This window comes from Onychostoma macrolepis, chromosome 12 (assembly GCF_012432095.1).
Source record: "Onychostoma macrolepis isolate SWU-2019 chromosome 12, ASM1243209v1, whole genome shotgun sequence".
NCBI lineage: Eukaryota > Metazoa > Chordata > Actinopteri > Cypriniformes > Cyprinidae > Onychostoma > Onychostoma macrolepis.
Genome location: NC_081166.1, coordinates 13,881,277 through 13,906,404, shown reverse-complemented (window position 1 = coordinate 13,906,404; position 25,128 = coordinate 13,881,277). Strand labels below are relative to the sequence as shown.

Genomic DNA, 25,128 nt, shown 5'->3' with positions numbered 1-25,128 from the left:
ACAGTTCGATTGTTTTTAGTCATTAGAAAGGGTGTCTGTTCTCTGTGCTTGTATGTTCAATAAATCATTTTGTCCATTTTCTTTGTATTCCATTCTCAATGTTTAGTGTTCTTGTGTCATTTCTCCCTGAACAATGTGTCTTTTTGTCTGTTCCTCTAGTTATTTGCCCATAACTTGGACTTGTAGGTGACTGGGCCCATTGGTTCGCCTTGCTATAGTTCAGAAGTCAGATTGAAATCTGGTTGTTTGTCAGTTGGTCACCGTCAGTTCGCTGGATGCCCTTGAGCTGGTGTATCATGTGATGAGGCAGCAGTTGATGCAGCGTGGGCCCAGTCTTCGCTTGAGTGCACCTTTCTTAGGAGCCAGAATGGCTATAATGGCCTCATCGAACACAGTCTTCAGGCCTTTCTGTGTCAGTGCTGAGCATTCAACATAACAGCAGGCACCAATCTGGAAAGGCATAGAAAATGAGATACAAACCAGTAAGTCACAAGAATCTTTTTTTGCTTTCCTTTTGACTCACATCAGAGTTTTTCTTAGTACAAAGTTTCAGTTTTATTTTGTTCTTGCGAAAAAGGAACTATCCATTTCTCACCTCCTTTGCTAGCTTTTGGCCTTGTTCTGTCACAATGGGCTTCTCCTTCACATCGTTCAGCTTGGCAATAGTCTTGGGGTCGTCCCGCAGATCAATCTACAGTCAAAAACGGAGACAAATTTACAGTTAAGCAAACTCAACATGAGGGGTTAACTGTAGAAGCCCATGTGCTCTGTGCATTTCTTTTGAGGACAGCGGATGAGATTCCATACGGTGGGGTTTGTTTTTAGAGCAGAAGGCTCCAGGAAATTCAACCCAAGACCAGATGGTGGCATGTGTCTGCAGACTCCCCTTTCACCTAAAAAGTACCACTGCAGTTGTCTAGAAGGGTCTCCGTCTTCACTGTTTCCAATTAAAATTCCACTTCATCTAAGTTTGAGTTTTTGCCAGCTCCTCTCCACAAAAAGCCGCTCTCCATACATCCACTGACGTATTACCAAAACCACCACACAGAGCAGTACTTCCAATTAGGCATGTGGAGCACAAATTGAAATTGAAAAGGTTTCCTTTAAATATGTCACCAGCAGAAGTGAAGCTTTATAGGGTTCAGTGAAGGGCTCGATCAATCAAACTGAAGTTTTTGATAAAAATCATGACTGCGAAAAGTTTGCTGAATTTGTCAAAAAATTGTGGTTCTATATCATTATGGCTATAAAAATATGGCTATAGAATGATTATTATTTTGTGAAATTATTATAACTACTACTAAATAATTAAAAAATTACTAAAAAACTAAATAAGACATAATACTCTGATATAAATACTAATATTCCACTGAAGTCAGTTTTACATTAAATAAACTCTTCTAAACTCAATACTTGGAATTCATTTACTGCATATCCAGAAAAGGATTACACTTCATTGCAGCTGTAAAATTACAATACTAATATTTATGGATGTCTTAAGTTTCTAAACGTTAAATCAAACTTTTATTTTGAGGGAAAACCCCTTGTTGATAAGCGATCCTCATTACAAGTATGGGAAACGTGTTGTGTTCTCAAATGCACATTAAAGTGGCCCAAACTCACAAATACAGATGCACAGATGAGTTTGCATGGAGCAGCTTTGATAATCGCACCAAGCCTTATCATGTTTTTGGTTTTATCCCGGTTTATCGTGCAGCCCTAGTTCAGGGACCTTGTTCCTGTGACTCTCTCTGGCACCCTTTCTTATTGATTGCACTGCATCTGTATTCATCTCATTCTGTGGTCTGATAAAGACAGGAGACATGCACACAACGATAAACATGACCTGACCAGACTGAAGCAGATGACAAACCCTCACTCTTAACACACATACACAGGATATTGTAATTGCCAAACCACAGTCATAAGCCACTTGGACAATTCAATCGACGATATCATGCTACGAACACTGTACAACTGAACCTTTCATGTTGGCACACAAATCAATTTATTCAATCAATAATATTACCACAGTTTAACCACACATCAGTTACAATCACATTAGATTCTCCCAGAACATAAATATAAGGCATCAGTAATTTTGACAGTCACCACAGAACGAACAAAAACAGAAAATAAATGTGCTTGGGCTACATCTGCAATAGGTGGCCTATCATAGGGATGTACAATATATTGAACCATAATGGTCATTGGCTGATAGTAGATATATTTTTACTTATCAGTATTGGTTGATATTGTGTGGGTGTATATTTTATATTATATATAGAGCAATATTGCAAAAAAGAAAACAAAAATAATTTAATAGCACTATTAAATGTAATTTTTCTCAAAATGCATATCCATATTAAATTGTACATTATAATATTGTGATGCCTAAACTAAAAAATTTTTTCCCCCCACAAAAATCGGTGCCTTTTGCATCCCTAAGAAATAATCACACATAACAAATAAATTTGCGATTTAAAAACATAATACTATGTATTATTTCAATCAATATTACATCAAAAAAGTTAACTTAAATTATATTTAAATAATTTAAATATAATTTATGCTGATAAGGGTAAGGTTTTTGGCCTGTCCCTCACTATGATTTTTCTTTTTCAGCAGGACATTTATTTTGCAAAATGAAGGAAAAATGATATAAAAATCACATTTGCATATTGTTCTAAATACAGTCATTGTTAAGCAATGTTGTTAGCATAAGTATACTTTTTTTTTCTATAAAATGTAAAATCATTTTTATTTCATTTCAGCCCTGTTACCCTGATCAAAAACCCCTTGTAAAATAATGGTACATTCAAGTGACATCATTCTAGGAGGTTACATCATCTCTCAACCAGGATCCCAACACTTAAAACAAAAGCATGTTTCTCTCGCTCCTCTATAATATTCTATTTTTGATGATTTATGAGGCTTGACTGAGAAGGGGCATCATGCAGTGTCAATACTGTTAAACAGATGGAATGCATTATCTAGTTACAATACCCTTAAAACATTAGCAATGTAATGTGTTAAATCAACAATGAACTGACTTTAACTGAAAAATTGACTATTTACTATTGTCATACAACCATGCCAAGTAAGTGCAAAAGAATATAATGCAATTTAAAATGGTCACAGAATTATGTAAACAAATATGTGCGTTGTGCTGAAGAATGGGTGTCCTGTCATCCTGTTACTCTGGTCAGTCCTGTGACTATGATGTCAGTTCTGTTGCTGTCATAAATTTCATAAAACTTGTATTTGATACAACCTTCCAGGTTTTTCCATTGTAACTTTAACTATATATTTATTTTAGATTCAGCCCTTTTTTAATATATCTCCCTTTAATTCCCCCACCCCACACACACACACACACACACACACACAATAGCACAATACAATAAAGCCCCAGTAGCAACAACAGTATACTGTAGCGTACTAGTGTTTGAAAAATTTTTTTTTGCTAATTTCTGCACTGTTTCACATACAATTACAAAAGGTTACAGTTACAGTATATGGAATATTATATTGCTGTTGTATGTAGCAGCAGGTGAGCGTACCTGAGTGCCGATGAGCAGGTAAGGGACGTTGGGTGCGTACTCCTGCAGCTCAGGGACCCACTCCTCTCTCACGTTCTGGAAGCTGGCCGGATTCACCACGGAGAAGCAAATGAGGAAGACATCTGTCATGGGGTAGGACAGGGGTCGTAGGCGATCATAGTCCTCCTGTCAGAGCAGAGGACACTAGGTAAAAACAAGTACCGAGCCTTTTTTTTACTGTTCATCAGGTCAACAATGGCCAAAAACGCATCAGGAATGCACTCAAAAGTTGTTATCAGAAACATTTACATTAGTAAATTACCTTAATAGGAGTTTGCTTTGAATACAAAGTGTCATTTTCTTCTCTACAAATCGTAACTAATAGCATCCACTGCTGTATTGAATCACTGTCCACAAACACTCAGCAATGGAACATTATCAACAATCACTTAAGCAGCAACCAGAAATTACACTGACCCCAATGATTGAGCAGAGATTAATACGATTTAGATTACGGCTCATGACCCATAAATCCATATTTCATTCAATAGCGTTTCCTCCATCTCCCCATTCGTCCTCTAAAGCAGCACGGAGGCAGAGACATGTCCTCTGGAAACCAGAAACCCCAGACGCTACAATAGATAAGCCTGGATTTACAGGGGACATGTGACTGATATTTTTGGGAACTTGTTTTCTCCCGACGTGTGTGTGTGTGTGTGTGTGTTTGTCTCTCCACAGGCAGCATGTGTGTTGGTATGCAATCATCCATGGTTATTCTTTCTAATGAGAATGTGTCTAAACTATAACAGCATGTGCCTCTGGCTATGCTTTGCAGTATAAACATTTCATTTGCGACAGGGAACCATCCTGGCCTTCCAGAAATGAAACCTCAGAAATGTGGAGCCAGAGTTTCTAAGCTTCAGTTTAATTTACCGTGACGTCTCTCATCTTGGAGCACCTCTGCATCTGAACCGCGAGGGACGTTACTAACAACTGCCGACTGAAGATTGCGAGTGAAAAAGTACTGCTGCCAGTTTCCATAATTTGCAGCCCTTCAGGATTTCTGAAGCCGTAAGGTGCAGTCAGATTAAAACATCTAAAAACCTCCATAGTCTATAGCACAGAGATGTAGTCACTTTAAAACCAAGCAGTTTTCTGTTGATCAACATGTTGAATTTGTGTGACATGAGCAGAAATCTGTGTGGCAACTGGAAGGACTTGATTTCGCTTGTGAAACTTCGCAGAGTAATTTAAATGTGACTTCACCTTTAAAGGGATAGTTCACCCTAAAATGAAAATTCTGTCATTAATTACTCCCCCTCATGTTGTTCCAAACTCGTAAGACCTTTGTTCATCTTCGGAAAACACAAATTAAGATATTTTTGATGAAATCCGAGTGCTTTCTGACCCTGCATAGACAGCAATGCAACTGACATGTTCAAGGCCCAGAAATGTAGTAAGGCATCATTAAAATAGTCCATGTGGCATCAGTGGTTCAACCATAATTTTATGTAGCTACGAGAATACTTTCTGTACGCAAAGAAAACAAGTAACGACTTTATCCAACAATTCTTCTCGAATTAGCTTGCAATGTATTGGGGCCTTTAGGGATGGTCATAGGACAGTTTAGGAAAGCTCACTTTGAACAACGTCAAGTACACACACATTCATTACACACAACACACCCGGACAGTCACTCATCCATCAAGAAGATTGGCGAGTGATATAAACCTTCTGTTTTTACTTGCAACTGTCAATGTTTCAAGGCCAAATGTGGCGTTCTGTGGCTTAGATATGAACTTGCGATATATAACCTTAAGAATTATAGCCCAAAACGGTTTGCTTCTGCTGTCAGGAGACCGTCCTGTTCCTGCCACATGATAAATCAAGATTTGTTGCAACACAACCTGACAAAACAAAGTTGAGCAGGTGCATCTGTGGTGTAATCGAGAGTGTTGTGTGAGTTTGTGTTGGCCCTGCGGGGCGGCTGCGTTATAAATACACTCGCTGCCCATCCTCTGGTCTGTTCAAACATTCTACAGGGGGCAGGGTGGGAGGGATGATATTATTTACAGCTGCCCTTTGCCAAAACTGAATGTAGAATAAGCCAACACATCATCCACCCACGTCTCCTGCAAATCTCCTCCTGCTACCTCCAGAGAACACACATTTAACACAAGTTAGGTCCGTGTTGGGGAGTCCCTAATGAAATGTAGCAATGTTACTAACTTAAAGGTGAAATGTGTAATTGTCAAAGCACTAGCAGCACCTAAAAGTATAATTTTGTGAAAAAAGTCACAAAGATGACATTAGATCAAAGAATGGCATGAATTTGGGGAATAACTATCTGTCTGTCCAAACAATGGCAAAAAAGGGGGGGGGGGGGTGATGGATGGATGGATGGATGGATGGGGAATGCTCTCCACACATAGTATATGTTCATCAAGTACTTTCACTTCAAATGTGTTAAATCCCAGCCTCAACCCATTCAGAAGTACCAGGACTTACATAGAAACCTATACACAAAAGCTAGAAAGAAATGCTAATTTGATAGAAAACGTCAGATGTACCTAGAGGCTTTAGCATCTGAACCCTATATATATATATATATATATATATATATATATATATATATATATATATATACACAGTGGGTACGGAAAGTATTCAGACCCCCTTAAATTTTTCACTTTGTTATATTGCAGCCATTTGCTAAAATCATTTAAGTTCTTTTTTTTTTTTTTTTTTCTCAATGTACACACAGCACCCCATATTGACAGAAAAACACAGAATTGTTGACATTTTTGCAGATTTATTAAAGAAAAACTGAAATATCACATGGTCCTAAGTATTCAGACCCTTTGCTGTGACACTCATATTTAACTCAGGTGCTGTCCATTTCTTCTGATCATCCTTGAGATGGTTCTACACCTTCATTTGAGTCCAGCTGTGTTTGATTATACTGACTGGACTTGATTAGGAAAGCCACACACCTGTCTATATAAGACCTTACAGCTCACAGTGCATGTCAGAGCAAATGAGAATCATGAGGTCAAAGGAACTACCTGAAGAGCTCAGAGACAGAATTGTGGCAAGGCACAGATCTGGCCAAGGTTACAAAAAAATTTCTGCTGCACTTAAGGTTGCTAAGAGCACAGTGGCCTCCATAATCCTTAAATGGAAGACGTTTGGGACGACCAGAACCCTTCCTAGAGCTGGCCGTCCGGCCAAACTGAGCTATCGGGGGAGAAGAGCCTTGGTGAGAGAGGTAAAGAAGAACCCAAAGATCACTGTGGCTGAGCTCCAGAGATGCAGTCGGGAGATGGGAGAAAGTTGTAGACAGTCAACCATCACTGCAGCCCTCCACCAGTCGGGGCTTTATGGCAGAGTGGCCCGACGGAAGCCTCTCCTCAGTGCAAGACACATGAAAGCCCGCATGGAGTTTGCTAAAAACACCTGAATAAGATTCTCTGGTCTGATGAGACCAAGATAGAACTTTTGGCCTTAATTCTAAGCGGTATGTGTGGAAAACCAGGCACTGCTCATCACCTGTCCAATACAGTCCCAACAGTGAAGCATGGTGGTGGCAGCATCATGCTGTGGGGTGTTTTTCAGCTGCAGGGACAGGACGACTGGTTGCAATCGAGGGAAAGATGAATGCGGCCAAGTACAGGGATATCCTGGACGAAAACCTTCTCCAGAGTGCTCAGGACCTCAGACTGGGCGAAGGTTTACCTTCCAACAAGACAATGACCCTAAGCACACAGCTAAAATAACGAAGGGTGGCTTCACAACAACTCCGTGACTGTTCTTGAATGGCCCAGCCAGAGCCCTGACTTAAACCCAATTGAGCATCTCTGGAGAGACCTAAACATGGCTGTCCACCAACGTTTACCATCCAACCTGACAGAACTGGAGAGGATCTGCAAGGAGGAATGGCAGAGGATCCCCAAATCCAGGTGTGAAAAACTTGTTGCATCTTTCCCAAAAAGACTCATGGCTGTATTAGATCAAAAGGGTGCTTCTACTAAATACTGAGCAAAGGGTCTGAATACTTAGGACCATGTGATATTTCAGTTTTTCTTTTTTAATAAATCTGCAAAAATGTCAACAATTCTGTGTTTTTCTGTCAATATGGGGTGCTGTGTGTACATTAATGAGGGAAAAAAAATAAAAATAAACAAATGATTTTAGCAAATGGCTGCAATATAACAAAGAGTGAAAAATTTAAGGGGGTCTGAATACTTTCCGCACCCTGTGTGTGTGTGTGTGTGTGTGTGTGTGTGTGTGTGTATATATATATATATATATATATATATATATATATATATATATATATTATACACACACAGAAATGTATGTAAGGTACATTTGTACATAAAGTTATAATTAAAAGGTAGTTTATTGTAGAAGAATTACATTGAAACTGCAGCTTGTCATGCTACATGCTTCCCATCATTTTAAGTAGTTTCCACAACATTGGTTTCTATTGTAGCATAAAAAGTCAGCTGAGCTGAAACAGGCTGCTTTGCTGGCTTGTAATGAAGTTAAAATACATTTTGATTGTAGCTTGTGAAAACCAGTTGATTAAGTAGGTATTTATATTAGCGCTTTACCCCCTTGAAAACAGCCTGTGACGGCTTATCACGATCCAGAGCTTGTTAATAATGAAATGTGTGACATTTCTGTGGAAACCGTATGTGTGTGTGTGTGTGTACCTGTGTGTGCGTGAGCACCCTGCTCTTTTGAGAGCTGAGGGAAATGGATTGAAAAAAAACGAGACAGCAGTCTAATGCAGTGAACCTGGAAACACCCTTCTCTGCTGCCTGCTGCCGTCATTACCATACAGCTCTCCCTCCAGCTGATACCACTGACAACAGACAGCCTCTGAATGCACGCATTTCTCCTGGAGTATGAACACAGTGACAATACAGTCAATTGTACACAGTTTCTGCTCTACACAGTACTGTATAACACAACTCCTGCCTCTGTCCTTCTCCTTTTTGTTTCTTACAAAAGCAAATATCTGATATAGGATAGAGGAGGGCTATCAGGCATTTGTTATCTGTTCTGACATGCCTAGTCACTGTCCTTCACTTGCTACAGACATCAGAGCTATATATTCATTCATTCTCCCTAACACACACACAGTTTAAAATATGTTTGTGTGTTGGAGTTGCAACTCAGTGGTTAGCACAAATGACATGAGTTTGAATTCATTTCAAATCATTTCGAGATCCCGTACCTCTCCTCCCCTTCACTTCCTTCTCTCAATTCTGTCCTTCAGTTGAATATAAAAGACTATATAAAATAAAAATACTATTTTGTACTAAAACACATATGGCTATTGTGTAAATGTTGTTTATATTGTTTAATATTTCTAATGGTTTGGAAAGAAGTCTCTTATTCTCACCAAGGCTGTATTTATTTGATCAAAAGCACAGTTAAAAACAATAATATTGTGAAATATTAGTACAATTTATTTTATTTTTTTTATTAAATCATTCTAATCCGCTGATTTGGGTGATCAAGAAACATCTCTTATTTTTATCAATATTGATAACAGCTGTGCTGCTTAAAGGGTTACTCCACCCCAAAATGAAAATTGTCATTAATCACTTACCCCAATGTCGTTCCAAACCCGTAAAAGCTTCGTTCGTCTTTGGAACACAATTTAAGATATTTTGGATGAAAACCGGGAGGCTTGTGACTGTCCCACTGACTGCCAGGTAAATAACACTGTCAAAGCCCAGAAAAGTATGAAAGACATCGTCAGAATAGTCCATCTGCCATCAGTGGTTCAATCTGAATGTTATGAAGCGATGAGAATACTTTGTACGCAAAGAAAATAAAAATTACGACTTTATTCAACAATTCGTCTCCTCCGCATCACCGTAGTGGCAGAATATCCGCTGGATGCAAACTGCATACGCTGTTCTGTGTCAGCTGCGCCACACGGATACGTTTTCTACATTTATTTACACTTTGATTTGAACGAAACCAGGGTATCTATGTGATGTGGCTGACACAGAACAGCGTATGCAGTTTGCGTCCAGCAGATATTCTCCAAAATGGTGTTACGGTGATGCGGAGAAGAATTGTGACGACAGTCACAAGCCTCCCGACTTTCATCCAAAATATCTTAAAATTGTTTTCTGAAGACAAACTAAGCTTTTTTGGGTTTGGAACAACATGGGGGTAAGTGATTAATGGCAAAACTTTCATTTTGGGGTGGAATAACCCTTTAATATTTTTGTGTAAACAGTGATACATTTTTTGTTCAGAATTATTTGATGAATAGACATGAAAAACATGCATTTAATTGAAATGGAAATCTTTTGTACCATTACAAAATGTCAGAGGTGACTTAATTTACTTCATTCTTGTTGAATGAAAGTATTAATTCCTACCAGCAAAATATCATATAAATTCCAAACTTTTGATTGGTAGGGCGCGAGTAAATTTTTTATATATGTAAATGTAAATATCATATACATATATATATATATATGTGTGTGTGTGTGTGTGTGTGTGTGTGTGTGTGTGTGTGTGTGTGTGTATGTATGTATGTATGTATGTATGTATGTATATGTATATATGTGTGTGTGTGTTTTTGTGACAAATGAGGGCATAAATTTGTATAATGACTACGGTATGACATAGGTATTACAAGGAGAAGGTGACTTTTCAGGACATTACCCCATGTCCCCACTTTTCAAAACGCTTATAAATCACACAGAATGGAGTGGATTGAAAATCTGAAATAGCACAAAGTTTCTTGTAAGGGGTAGGGTTAGGTGTAGGATATGTAGGGCAATAGCACATACAGTTTGTGCAGTATAAAAACCATTACGCCTATGGGATGCCTCCACTTTTCACAAAAACAAACGCATGTGCGCGCATGTATGCTTTTATATATTGTATAATAGACATTTCATATCTGCATCAGTCAGCATCTATTGAAATTTATGCTTAACTGTTCCGTTTCAATCGTACAGTGTTGACTGTGTCTGGCTTTTATTGCAGCACAATTTACAACACTGGGCTAATAAAGCAGGCATATATCCATCCATCACTCAGAGTGCAATTGCCTTGCCCTTTTCTCTTCCCTCACTCCATGTCTTTTAGATCAGATTCCAATCGGTCTGTCTGTACAGTCCTCCTGTACGATTCCCACAGTCACAGAGATGAGCTGAGAGAGTGAGAGAGACCAATATGGTAGAGAGAGAAAGAAAGAGTGTTTTTACACTGATGTTCCTATGAAACATTTATCTCCAGAGCCCCCCTGCTCTCCATTTACTGCATGTAGGCATGTCTTCCTGCACTCTTAATCCAATCAGATTTTTAAACTCTTTAAATTCTGAAATCTGTCTTTTGTATAATAATAATAATAATATGTGAATGTGTGTTAGGTTATCTGTATGGATTTGCTGTAGTGAAATAAGTGGGTCAATCTGCAGTTGATAGTCTCTTTGCTGTTAGCACCTCATTCCTTACATAAGACAACAGGAATCAGAGGGAGAGACTGAAATACAGCAAACTAAAATTACCACAAGGCCCAGTTATGCAAGTTGAAAAAGAAAGAAATGGTTGGGTGATTTTATACAGAAAGTTTTATATTCAGAATGTATTCAGCAAGAAGGGGACTTGAAGAAGGGAAGGAGAAGGAAGAAGAAAGAGGCTCCTGTGCCTTTATCCAAAGAGAATAATTCATGGCTGTGTTTACTCAGACGATGCAGATTAATTGAAGCTTGCTTTCACTGTACACTGAATAAACACACACATAGGCGGATTACTTAGCCCAACTCTCTCTCTTCCACTGTGGAAGAACTTGCTTCGTACCCCACCTGATCTGCTGAGACCATAACCTTCAAGAAACGGCCAGTTCTGCAAATAAATAACAATTATAAATAACAATAACAATTAAAAAGTAACTTTTCTCATTGTCTCTTTTACAGTTGTAGTTGCTTTTATACAGCTCTGGTTAACTCTTGGGATTCAGTACACAGTGTTGGTGTTGTTAACTAAAACTAAAACTATTTTTCCATTAAGTCAAATAAAGCTGAAATAATATATAAAATAATACATATTAAAGGTGCACCAAGCAATTTTGGAAAAATGCTTGTCTTGTAATGATAGCAAGAAGAGAGCGCTCAATTTGAGTGTGCAGGACGGATATTAGCAGATCGACCTTGGATAGAGAGAACTGGAAAATTGAAAAAATAAATAAATCAATCAATTAAAAAAAAATAAATAAATAAATAATAATAATAATAATAATAATAATTCGCAGGAACAAAACATTAAAAAGAAGGGTTAAGATCAGGCAAGAGGTAGGACCCCGCGTAAACATCAGAGCAGCTTTCCAGTGGTGGAGAGAACTCGAGGAGCGGGAAGGGCTCGAATCAGACGCCAAGGTTGCGTCGTTTCTTCTTGATAGGCGAGTAACGTTGATTTTGCTTTGTTTCACACAACTTATCTGCGTTGGCTTTTGTTTGAATATGCTTGTGTATCATCTTCATTTGTTTCCGCGATCATCGTTATGCCAGGGTTGTGTACGTATGTGTGGGGCGAAGATTTCAAAATAGGGGTGCGGTCCCATTGGGGTATGGGCATGTTTGTTTTGGTGCTTTCAAATAACGCTGCTAAAAAAAAATAAATAATAATAAAAAAAAAGGTTAGTGCACCTTTAAATGTTGAAAATGTCAAAAAGAAGAAAAAAAAAAAAGTTGCCTTGAGTAGTAGTAACCTATATATTTATTTAATGCCATATCCGCATCACATGCTATTTTCATGGCAAAAACAATTTAAAAAATACAAATATAACAAATACAATAAAAACCAGCAAACAAACAAACAAACAAACAAGTTGCATTAAACAAGATTTTTTACATTAACATATGACAAAAATTCTAAAACTTTTTCTGGCAAAATTATACTAAACTCTTTAAGTAAGTTCACTTCATAAAAGAGTTTTCTGCATACATTAAAAGCTGGACAGTCCAATAAAATATGTTTGATAAAAAGGGGAACCTTGAAAAACATGCATTGAGTATGGGTCTTCAAAATGCTGCCAAAGTTAAAACTAAAATACAGTAACTAAAATACTGTGGCTGCCGTTGTATCATTCAGGTGGATGCTGCACAGTGGTGGTATAAATTTAAATGTTCAGTTCTTTTTTGTTATAAAAAGAAAGTTATTAAACCTATTATACTGTATTTATGACAACACTTTTTTGCAATATTTCAATATCTTGATAATACCGTTTGAACATGGAAAAAATGAACATGAAAAGTTGATACCCTCACATGCTTACTAACTGTACATGAGTTGCATACTTACTAAGTTACATGAGATAAAAGTGTCTGCTAAATGATAACGTTAATATCATAAGACAAAATTTAATTCAGTCTACAAATTGTGAGTTTTTCAGTCCTGTCTTCACTAATAAAAGACATAATATGTGTGTGTTTGTGTGCGGCTCAAACTCAATGTCCTTTTTTCATTCCAGAAATAGACTCCAGTAGGAATTCAAAGCAGTTGAGAATAAAAGGAACATATTATGTGAGCACTTTCAAAACACGAACATTCTTATGGTTCAAAATCCCTTCTAGTTATCTGCCTGGTCACAAGGTAGCCTGAGCCCCAAGAAGGGGCAAAAAGCAGCAGGGTGGGAGGGTTTCCTGGAGTGAAAAAGAAACGCAAACTGCAGCTGTACTTCACATCTGGGGCCCAGTTCCCTCTCTGAGGCTCATTAAGAGCCTGTCAACTCAAAGCCATGTTAAAACATCACCTCAGTGAAGAAAGAAAAAGTTGAAGGACTGAGAGTAGAGGATGAAAGGTCAGGATTAGATGGTTTCAATGGAGCTGTGAGACAGATGCCAACATCTGAGAGGTTGCCCCTTTACTGACACTAGCCAGCTTACTCTCTGACTCCTCCTGAGGCAATTAGCATGTCAGGACCAATCAGACGAAGAGCCAGTGAAGGCATCCAACAGACATGCATCTGCTCATGAGCCAAGTGACGCCCTCCTTCTTAGCAACCACAGGCTTGAAACTATTTTTAACATACTAAAATAGAAAGAACACCTGCCTATTTTTCCAATATTGATACTCTTTATTCACTGCACAAAGTGTGCCAGAAAACTGTCGCTCCTTTCTCTTCCAATGAGTGTGTGCTCCATGGCTATGGAGCACACACTCATTAACACACATGTCTGAGAAGGGCAAGTCACCCTTTGTCATACAAAGGGAATTCTGATGAAGTCCTTTATCTAGTCAACACAGAAGGGAATGTACATGGAATATATAAATTGGAATATTGCAGTCAAACCCACAATAGTACGGCTGGAAGAAAAAAAAAATGTAATTATAGATGTCTATAAGTGCAAATAGCTGATTAGTTTGGTCTTCAAAATTATCTGGTCTTTCAAACACTGAAGGCATTTTATTTCTATCAAACACTTCGGGTTCAAAGAACTCAAATGTTTGACAACCGAAACACAAACTTAAAAACACATTCTATAGTATATATACATAGTACATTATATATACTATATCTAACTATTTTAGGTCCCAGGTAATAAGGTTGCGTATCGTTTGAATTTGATCAATTTCAATTCCGATTCTTATTCTTATTGATTCCCAGTTTCGATTCCAATTTGGTTTATAAAATTAAGTCAAAATTTAGATATCAAACATTTATTCTGTGTCTCTTTTTGCAAAACATTTAATTGCTGCTGAATAGCATGAACAAAAATCAGCAGGCTACATAAAAACTTGACTCAATTAAGAGCTGTTTGTGTGCAAAATAGAGCTGCATGATTCTGGATAAATTGAGACACTTTTTGAAAATGGAGGCTGTAGCTCTCTCACAATTTCAAAGAAAAAATATATGACAACTAAACAAAATCTCATGGAATGATTCAATGACTCACTCAAGATTTACTTGTTTCATTACTGGATGAATCAGTCTTTTTGAATGAATCGAATGAATGAATGATTCAAAGACAAAAACATTTTTAACAGCCCCTTTTCGCCACCTAAAAAAATAAAATGAAATAGGTGTGCACACAGGAATTGATAGGCGGAATTGAAATTTTACAACAAGTATCCGATTCCTGACCGTAAAGCTGCAGTCTGTAACTTTTTTTGCGTTCAAAATTTACAAAATGAATATAATAAGAGAGTACATCATTTTCCAAACTGTGTTTTTGGCTTATCCTGAATCAATACGGTACACCTATAATAGGTTTTTATATTCGGACTGGTGCTGGTGGAACCGCTGCGGAGTAGCCAAGTACCTGCGCGATTCATCATACACTGTAAAAAAAAAAAAAAAAAGTTGAGCCAACTTAAAATTAAGGCAACCAGCTTCAGTAGATTTTTGAGTTCTCAACTTGTCGTTTTAAGTTTATACAAAAAAAATTTGAGAATCTCCCACAAAAATAAGTTGAGCAAACTCAAAAATCTGCTGAAGCTGGTTGCCTTAAAATTTTAAGTTGGCTCAACTTTTCTTTTTTTTCCTTTTTTTTTTTCTTACAGTGTAGACAAAGAGAAGTAGCTCCGGCTACAATGTTCTTCCGCAAGATGCACGCAGTTCTCTTTATTAACCTCTAGAGCACCAAAAGTTACGGACTGCAGCTTTAAGTAGCCTATCCGATTCTGGTAAACACAATGCAATGTGGAGGTGATTCTGACCTTGCTTCGTGTATCTTGCTTTTGTGTGTAGTTTAATTGACCCGGAGTATGTACAGAGAAAAACAGCATCATCATAAAAAAAGCCTTATATTGTTTCCAGATTCTTCCTAGAAGCTCCTAACCAGCATTTGGGGGTTATTTCCAGCTCAAGACATGCTTTTCCTATCTGGGTTCTTCCAACAATTTCTTGATGCTTCACAATCTCTCACAGAGAAAATCTGCTTGGCCATTGCATAAACATCAACTTTTGTGCTCCACAGAAGAAGGTCGGTCATGCAGATTTCTAAAACATTTTTTTTTGTACATTTTTGGGTGAACTGCTTTAAGTCTATCCTATACCACATTGAACATCAGCTTTGAATTTAACCCTCTTTCCAGTTTTTCGGTTAAATGAATCCTCTTGATCAAGTGATCGGTCATGGTTTCTGTACGGTACTAACTGGTGCCAGCTGTGGAGAGAGGGTGAACGTGGGGAGTGTTTTGTGTGTTTGAACTGCCTCGAAACTAAATCCCACTGCTTGGCCCTCAGTGACATTTCCACACATCTGGCCCACTACTCACATTCTTTGTTTTTTTTTTTAAAGGATGACCCTCAATGAAAAAAAGCCATCCGTGTCAGATGCACTACTATGTTTAAGAACTAAGAACTTCAAAGTGGATTTCATGGATTTGGTATGTCCTGAAGTCCTGGCAATAATTTTTTGTGTGTTTCATGATCATCATTCAAAGACCATTGAAAATATGAGGATACAGTTTTCTATATCATACCTGAATTAAACTTACGCACACTAATCCTTTTGCACAAAAGCTCTGATGTCTTTATTGGAACTGCGTGGAATGTTAATTGAAATCAGCCATCTTCAACTGTTCAAACGAAAGGGCAAAGAAAGTTTCACTAGACATTAAATCCATAGAATAAATAAATCATCAGAGATCAAAGACTATGAGCGCTGACAGATATTCAGATTTTTTTTAACAGTCCCACCCGATACCACTTTTGAATTATTGGCCTTGGGCGAGAAGGCATCAAGCTCAGAGTTCAGTCTACATTTACAGCTACTCGTTTGGTAGATTCATACATGTACCAACACATAGTCTGGTGTTGCGAGAACAACCTCAAGAGACAGCCTGACATACAACACAACACATACACTCAATTAAAGTCTAGACATTGGCTGCATCTGAATATGCATACTTCCCTACTATGTAGTAGGCAAAAAACAGTATGTGAAAAAAGTAGTGTGTTCAAACTCAAATTATTCATAAAAGGTGACCTACTACTTCTGGAAATATTCTGAAACACACATCCAATGAACTTTACTATCCAATAATTCCATGGGAGAGGATTTGTGAATAGCAGTGAAGCAACACAACGGACGCAGCAGGTCACAAGACAACATGACAAATCTAGCACATCCAGATTAGTACATTCAGATACAACAAAGTACCACTAATTCAGAGAGTATGAGATTTCAGACACAGCTTTTGCCTTTCAGGTCACAAGTTTTAAACTTCCCATTTATAATGCTAAACCTCCAGATACTTATTCTTCAAGACTAGACTACCTCTGGGAAGAAGTGTTCAAGGGATGTATGGCAACTTGAGATCTTCTTTCATGATCATTTTCAACAACGTGGTTAAAACAGAGGAAAATTTCAGATAGCTGTTGCATTCCAACTGCTTCACATGTTTAGCTTTCCTCTGAGAGACGCTAATGTGTACTCACCTGTTGAGTTTGGCAGTGGCTTAGTGATTAATGAAAAACATCTGTAATCTAACACTCACACTCATGTTGACTTACAAGACTTTACGACTCATATGACCTTCCTTCTGTGGAACATCAAAGAAGTTAAACAGAATTTGGGGACAGACAGCTTCTCATTGCATCTTTTTTGATCATACTATCACCCTGCCAACTTCAGATTTTGCATTCCACAGAAGAAAGTGAGTCATACAGGTTTGGAATGACATGAGGTGATGTAAATGATGACAAATTAAATTTCTGGATGAACTCTCTCTTGAAATCACATGCATATAATGCCAAAAAGACGCATCTGAACAGGCCACGGTGTACTTTGCCTGAATCGATCGAGTTACTATTGCTAATGAAAAGGCCTCAGTCCAACGAGAGAGGAATGGTTTAACCCTACCTGACCCGCAGTGTCATAAAGCCCCAGCAGGTACTGTTTTCCCCCAACCGTCACACTCACTGAAAACAAAATCACAAATTATTAGTTTAAATATAGGACTGAAATGATCCAACATGATTAAATGTGCTTGCATTTAGATCAAGAAAGGTTGTTGGTCATGTTTTAATTATATCTGAAAAGGTGAAAGAATAATGCAAATTAGTGTTTATTTCTGATCAAGTGAAAGAGGGATGCAAATAGCCTATAAGTGAAAGAAAGATACTCAATTTAGTGTTATTTACTTCTGTGAAAGAGAGATGCAAATTTGTTTATTTCTGATCAAGGTTCTCAATCAGATTTTATTTACTTCTGATCAAACGAAAGAGGAAAGCAAATTAGTTTTGTTTATTTCTGATCGAGTGAAAGGGAGATGAATCGTGCCATAAGGATGCTGATGTGCACCAGTTGCATCCTCAGCCCACAGGTGGTTTCCATTATAGAAACACAAGCGCAATACAATGCAAGTCACTCTGAGGTCTTGTGAAAACCGCTAAATGCATGTTAAATTCATTTATACATCAAACAGACACTGAAATATTGATTCATATTCATTATGTCGCAGTAATACGCTGGCATAGGCTATTTACCTGCATAATGATCAAAGACAGTGGGCACATATTCTTCTGGAAAGGCGTCGTTGGCATAGCTCATCAGCAGACAAGTTTTTCCAACGGCGCCGTCGCCGACGACCACGCATTTCAACATGATGCTGCCGGTTCCGTTTGCCATGACGATAATAAAACACTTGAATTCACCATCTTCAGCTGCTAGAGATGTATCCCGCGTTGTTAAAGCTCCCTTCAGGCGTCACCAGCAGCAGCAGCAGCGCCGCGCTCGGGCTGCAAAAACAGCTGAAATGCCATTTCCTCCACCCCGCTTCCCAAATTTGGCATTGACTGAGGTTTTTCCCTCTCAATACTGGCACTCGCCGAGCGCGTGCCGCGTCTGATGAGATGGAAGCACGCGACAAACTTCGCGTTGTCAAGACATCAACCTTAAAGCCGCGTGCTCAACACCATACGCCCTCGCCGCTGTCCCACTTTCCCTACTTTCCAACCCCAGTATCACCTCCTCTGACTCTTGAGCCCAACACGGATTGACTTGCGACATAGGCGGGGTAATAACTCTGGATCAAGGGATCAAGTATAAAGATTGGTTATCGTTGTTTTGTGTATGAATCAACCAACCAACCATTAAGCAAAAACCAGCTAGTATCTTATGGATCTGAGGGAGTCAGACAAAGACTAATTAACCATTAAAAGAGCGGGAACATAAAAGCTCTTAAGAAAATATCACAGAAAATTATGCTTTCTTGCTATTTTCCAAATATATATGGACTCAGATAATACATTTGCAGTAATACAGTGTTTGTAGAGATTCACTTCTTAATAGTGATTATCAGAAATAAGGCCCAATCACTCACTGTCATCCACTATCTTCAAATGTCTGTGTCCTTTATGATGCAAAATCATTTAAGGCGTAAATTATTGCAGAGTAAGCATGATATAAACTATTTTTTTTTATTAACCGCTTTAATAACATTACAGTTGTTTTGCTGCATTATGTTTTAACAGTGGATTCATATGACAGCAATTCTTTGATGAAACCTGGACTTGACTATAATTTGCCCGGTACACTGTTTTTTATGAGCTTGCAGTTAGTATTCTTCTTCATAAGTTCATAATTTGCTGTTATCACAAGTAAGAGTCATATTTTTCGTTTCTGCACTTTCTAGATGATCCCTAACACCTGATCGCAGTCCAATCAGCTGGAAGCGGGCAGGCTGGTCAAGGATGCGCTGCTGTATCACTTTTGACAGCTACTGCAGGAGTCACGTGACCAAACAATTACCTCATACCTTGTGAGCGCGTGTGTGCGCCTGTGCTCTGTGTATATGGATTTGTGTGGGCGAGCACCAATAAAACGGTGTGGTGCAGGCGCGCCCATTCGCGTTGACATCACTGTGTCTATGCAGATTCTCTTGTCAGATTACTTATAAATTTATATTTTTTTTGTGTTGAAAATGTATTGAGGAAAATAAATGAAAGAAAAATGGGCTAGCAGAAAAAACACAATATTTACCATTAATTTAACAATTAATGAACAAGATTTTTACAATTGCTCCCATGGCACTCCTGATAGCTGGTGATAAGGGAAGAGTTCACCAAAAAAATGTAATTACTTCATAATTTACTCACTTTTAAGCAAGCCATCCTATATGTATATGAATTTCTTCTTTCAGACAAATAAAATCGGAGATATATAAGAAAATGTCCTAGTTCTTCCAAGCATTATAATGGATGGATGGAATAGTGATAAAGATTTTGAAGCAAAATAAAGCACATCCATCCAGGGCCGTAGCTGAATTTGCAGGGCCGGTTGTACCCATGGGGCCTGTTTGAAAAATGTGTAAATAGCATGAATAAATAACAATGTTTACATTTTTTCAAGTTCGTAGACATCTGACTCCAGATACAGAAACCGAATAATCAAATGTAAAATATCATTGGATAGTCTTCACTGTATAAATTAAATACAGATTAATTCTTGTTAAAACTACAAAGTAATTCAGTAAAGAGGAGTGAGTGATTGTCTCTCATTTAAAGGGGTCATATGATGTGATTTCATGTTTTCCTTTGTCGTTGGAGTGTTACAAGCTGTTTGTGCATATATAAGTCGCAAAGATTAAAGTCTTAAGGGTGTATTCACACCTGTCTTGTTTGGTTCGTTCTCCCCCTTGTTGCGGATCTTTTGGGCAGGTGTGAATACAGCAATCACACTCGGGTGCGCACCAAACAACCGTACCGAGACCCAGCTGAAGAGGTGGTCTAGGTCCACTTCCAAACGAACTCTGGTACAGTTGAATGGATGATCCAATGAATGGATGACCTTGAGCACACTTGTGGTTTTGTTTACAGTTTCTGGTTCACTTGCAAAAAGGGCAGTGTGAAAGCAAACCGCACCAAACCAAAAAAATCTACATTGTATTTGGTCCGGACTAAAGCAAGTGAACTAGCGGACTTTCCTGGTGTGAATACACCCTTAAAAGAGATATTCTTTTAAAAAGTTAAGGTTCATCCACACCTTCCTAAAACGCCTCATTAAAACACGCCCCCACATGTCTACCTCACTGTGTTGGAAGATTTGCATACCTCCCAAATGTTTATGCAAAGAAAGAAGGCGTAACATTTATTTTCACTGTAGTATTGTTGCTGCCGCCGCCATGCCGTGGTGATGCTGTGTGTTTCCAAATATGGTAAGGGGCGTAAAATTTTTGTATTTGGCTAATCACAATGCACAGTATAGCTGGCCAATCAGAGCACACTGTGCTCTCCAGAACAATGAGCTTTGTAAAAATCGGCACATTTCAGATAGACAGGGCAGAGAGAAGCAACAATAATGTACAGTATGTGGAAGATAATGTGTTTTTTGAACCTTCAACTGCATAAATACATTGCATTACACCAAATACACAAAATAATGTTCTTTTTAGCAACGTCATACGACCCCTTTAATTTCTTGGATTAACATTATGGACACCGACAGCAGCTATAAATTAGGCGCGGTCACTTTAAGGGACAATACATCCAATATAATGATACATATCCGGGCTGTATTCACAAAACGTTTTATCTTACCACTAAGAGTTCTCCTAAATAGCAGTAAAAGTTTTCTCTTAAAACCTATTCACAAAGCTGCTGAGACAAACTTTTACTAAGGAATAGAGAGGAGTCTTAAACAAAGAGTAAGGGCGGGGTTGACCTCGTTGCTATGGATGATGTCAGCTTGCTTACTAATGCACACAGTGATTGGCTGATAATCTCTGTCAGAGATTTATTCATGGAAATATTGTAGAGCACAATATTATCTTGGCGTATACAAATAAAGGTTTAAAAACAAAAAAATGTTAATTGCCACATTCAAATAAAGAATTGTAAAATGCAGGATAAATGTCACTAATTAAACAAGTATATGTTCAACTTATTGTCAGCCTCTTACATGTATGCTTCTCAAAAACAATTAGCAGATATGCATATAAACAGCCTTTTACTCAACAGAGTAGAACAATCATGGCTGATAATAATACATGCAAATGTATAAAATAAAAAAATGGACACGAGAACAGCTTTTACTTCTTGCCCAACTGGTTAATGAAAACAAGGATATAATCAATTTAAAATTTGGAGTTGGGATAAATTCTAAAACCAAAGGTGAAAACCATACCTTTTTAAAAGGTCATTATCTTGAAATGTTTCTAAAATGTTTATGTTCAGAGTTGAACTCAGTTTAGTTCCTTTAAATATTGTGCTTGAATGCTTTAAACTCGTTTGAATGTTTAAGTTGGCAAGGCTTAAAAACACGTGCAATTGATAAGCTTTCGTGACCGCAGCAGTGGCCCGTCAACTGTCCTGAGCATATTTTTAGGCAGCCGGTTGAAATCACTGTGGGCCCCTATAATCGTCACCACCTTTCACCCACTAGCGCCAGCCCTGCATCCATCCATCATAAAAAGTACTCCACAAGGCTAACAAAGGGTTAATAAAAGCCTTCAGAAGTGAATTGGTGTATTTAGATGACATGATTAAAAATGTCAATATGACAAGATGCAAATATCATTTTCAGATAGAAAAGTAAAACCTTTCTGAACCACTAAAATGTGGTATTGTAGCATTACTTCTGACTGAACTTATAGGAAGCTTTTTAAAGGATTATCATGATTATATTTTGAATGACTGGGCCACTGTGTCATTCCTTTAAAGCGCCAATGAGGTTTTTTTTTTGTTTGTTTGTTTTTTTTTAGCAGAGTTTAGCTTCAGCCAGTTCCAACACACTTGCCTGGAGGTCTCTAGTGAGTCTGAAGATCTTTATTCAGGGATTCAGTTGTGTTTAGTAAGGGTTGCAGCTAAACTCTGCAGGACAGTGGCCACCTAGGAACAGGTTTGGATAGATATGTATACGTAGATGCCACATTCAACTGCTCCAGACATGTCTGACGTCTTGGAACGGTCAACGTGTTGTCACTTACATTAAAAATCAATTATTTTTATCAAGATGCCATAACATTGTCTCTCTCCTCTTTAGCCCGGAGGACACAAACAAGAATGTCAAATTTGAACTCGTCTGACCATAGGACACTTTTCCACTTTGAAACAATCCATTTTAAATGAGCTTTGGTCCACAGGACACGACAACGCTTCTGGACCATGTTCACATATGGCTTCCTTTTTGCATGATAGAGCTTTAGTTGGCATCTGCAGATAGCACGGAGGATTGTATTTACCGACAGTGGTTTCTGGAAGTATTCCTGGGCCCATTTAGTAATGTCAATCACAGAATCATGCCGATGAGTGATGCAGTGTCGTCTGAGGGCCCGAAGACCATGGGCATCCAACAAAGGTCTTCGGCCTTGTCCCTTACACACAGAGATTTCTCCAGTTTCGCTGAAACTTTTGATGATGTTATGCACTGTAGATGATGAGATTTGCAAAGCCTTTGCAATTTGACATTGAGGAACGTTGTTTTTAAAGTATTCCACAATCTTTTTACACACTCTTTCACAGATTCTGAAAAGACACTTCTGAGAGACATCCCTTTTATAGCTAGTCATTTTACAGACCTGATGTCAATTAACTTAATTAGTTACTAGATGTTCTCCCAGCTGAATCTTTTCAAAATTTCTTGCTTTTTCAGCTCTTTGTTGCCCCCGTGCCAACTTTTTTGAGACCTGTAGCAGGCATCAAATTTGAAATGAGCTCATTTAGTCGATAAAAGTGTAAAATTTCTCCATTTAAACATTTGTTATGTTATCTATGTTCTTTTGTGAATAAAATATTGGCTCATGTGATTTGAAAGTCAAATTTTAAAAAAACGTCCCAACATTTCTGGAATTCGGGTTGTACTTGTCGTTTGCATAGCTGAATATTCATACATCTGTATAATAACTACGGTTGCAGATGTACAGTCAACTTGCATCAACTTGTGAGTGTTCTCGGAGTCAGACCACCTTTGACTGATCCAATATGGCGGATGGCGTATAGCTGCCCATAGAAACAGCCACTAATGAAGAATCTATGTACATATATCTATGGTTTGGACACACCTGTTTTTATCATTAGACATTTTACACATAAAAAACAGAAGTATTAAAACTATGTTTACAATTATGTATATTCACATTATGATACCTGTGTGTACCTTTAAATAACTTGACTACAACTGACTAGTCATGAGGGAGCTCAGGGTTACATAGCCTGGTCCTATAGAGGAACCACATATAAGAATAGCACCTCTGTGGATATTGATTGAATTCTTTAATATTGCTTTGGCCACACTATGACAGCAGTATCACATCAGTTTTTGAGTGTGTAATAAGGTTGTAGGTTTATGAACGCCTACTGACAGAAATGATTTAGAATTACAGATATGTGCAGACAGAAAAAATAAATCAGAATGATTTTACTGTTGTTTTTTATCAACAGGTTTTGGATATTTACTGGATCTCATTGTAACTGGACAGTAATATAAGCGAGTGCGAAAAATTGTGTTCTATCTCCCTCTAGTGAAGAGTTCAAGTATTTCAGTGCAGATGACAGGTTCTAGCATTTAACATTAATTATGTCAAATTAGTTCATCTGTAATTATGCGCTGAAAAAGTACAGAAATTACTAAGCAAATTGGTACTGAATAATTTATTACAAGCTATATTGACCATGAAAAGTGCATAAATACATTCTACACTGACAATAATAAAGATGTAAAAGGTTAACGATTAACGTTGAATGTTAAAAGATTGTTACGAGTCTTAAAATAATGTTTGCCTGTGCTTAAAATTATAATCATTTTTGCTGTTAAATATTTTTAAGACCTAGTCCTGATCTCAAATGAACGCACAAACACAACGACGTTCCAACTGCAACCAATAGATGGCGCACATGGTTTATTCACTGCGAATCAACAGTTTAATATCCGAATATCATAAATTAGGAATCACAGCACGATATTAAACTAATCAATGAGCAATAAGCAATTTTGATAAATTAATAGTATATGTGCTGTTGTAAAATGAGAGGATTCCTGAGTGACTCAACTGCAGTAAAAGTAAGAGAAAGAAAGAAAAGCAGTGCTGTGGCTCACACAAAAAGGTGCAGCGAGTATTAGGGCTAATAAATAATGTATGGCTTCGTGAAACATTGCCTTTCCAGCAATGTGGAGTGTAATTGGTCGCCTGCGGCATAGTAGTTCGATGTCAGGCCAAACTAATCTCGAATTCACGAATCCTTACCTCTATTCATCTCAACCCTCTTCACATGTCTGTTGTTGACTCTCTAGTCATTTTTTTCCTGCACGTGGCATGAGTTTGTTTATTTTCCTCCATCCTCTTCAGTTTTATGTGGCATCTTTTTTTCTGTCACTTGTCGAGCTCTCAGAGTACAAAGAAGTCTGTCAAGAATGGGAAGGTAGGAGGGAGAATTTTGCATTAATGCTTTTGCATTGCCTGTCTAAGTGCCACTTACCCTTTAAACAAGAGCTGAAGCTGCCCTATCTGTTTATCAATTCATTTCTCCCAGGCCAGTCATCAAGTGCAGGGCTATAATTTCCACTCTCTTGGATATTGATGAAAATGAGACGTATGGTAAGAGAAAGACAAACAGTAAGAATGAGACTAGAGAGGAGGTATTGTCTGACTGTAGGCTATA

The 25,128-nt window shown here is 37.9% G+C and overlaps 1 protein-coding gene and 1 long non-coding RNA gene across 2 annotated transcripts; one reads left to right on the top strand and one right to left on the bottom strand.

The window, feature by feature from the left end:
- Positions 1–283: 283 nt before the first annotated feature.
- rhoq (ras homolog family member Q) lies at positions 284–18,508 on the bottom strand. Its single transcript, XM_058793575.1, has 5 exons — positions 18,019–18,508; positions 17,393–17,451; positions 3,564–3,728; positions 596–691; positions 284–450 (listed from the first exon to the last, which is right to left on the bottom strand). The coding sequence occupies exons 1-5, from the start codon at positions 18,158–18,160 to the stop codon at positions 295–297; spliced, it is 618 nt and encodes a 205-aa protein (XP_058649558.1). The 5' UTR covers positions 18,161–18,508; the 3' UTR covers positions 284–294.
- On the top strand, positions 18,415–19,378 carry LOC131551002 (uncharacterized). The gene is made up of 3 exons (XR_009273688.1): positions 18,415–18,548; positions 19,006–19,062; positions 19,167–19,378. It is a non-coding gene; the product is annotated as an uncharacterized LOC131551002 (long non-coding RNA).
- Positions 19,379–25,128: the final 5,750 nt, after the last annotated feature.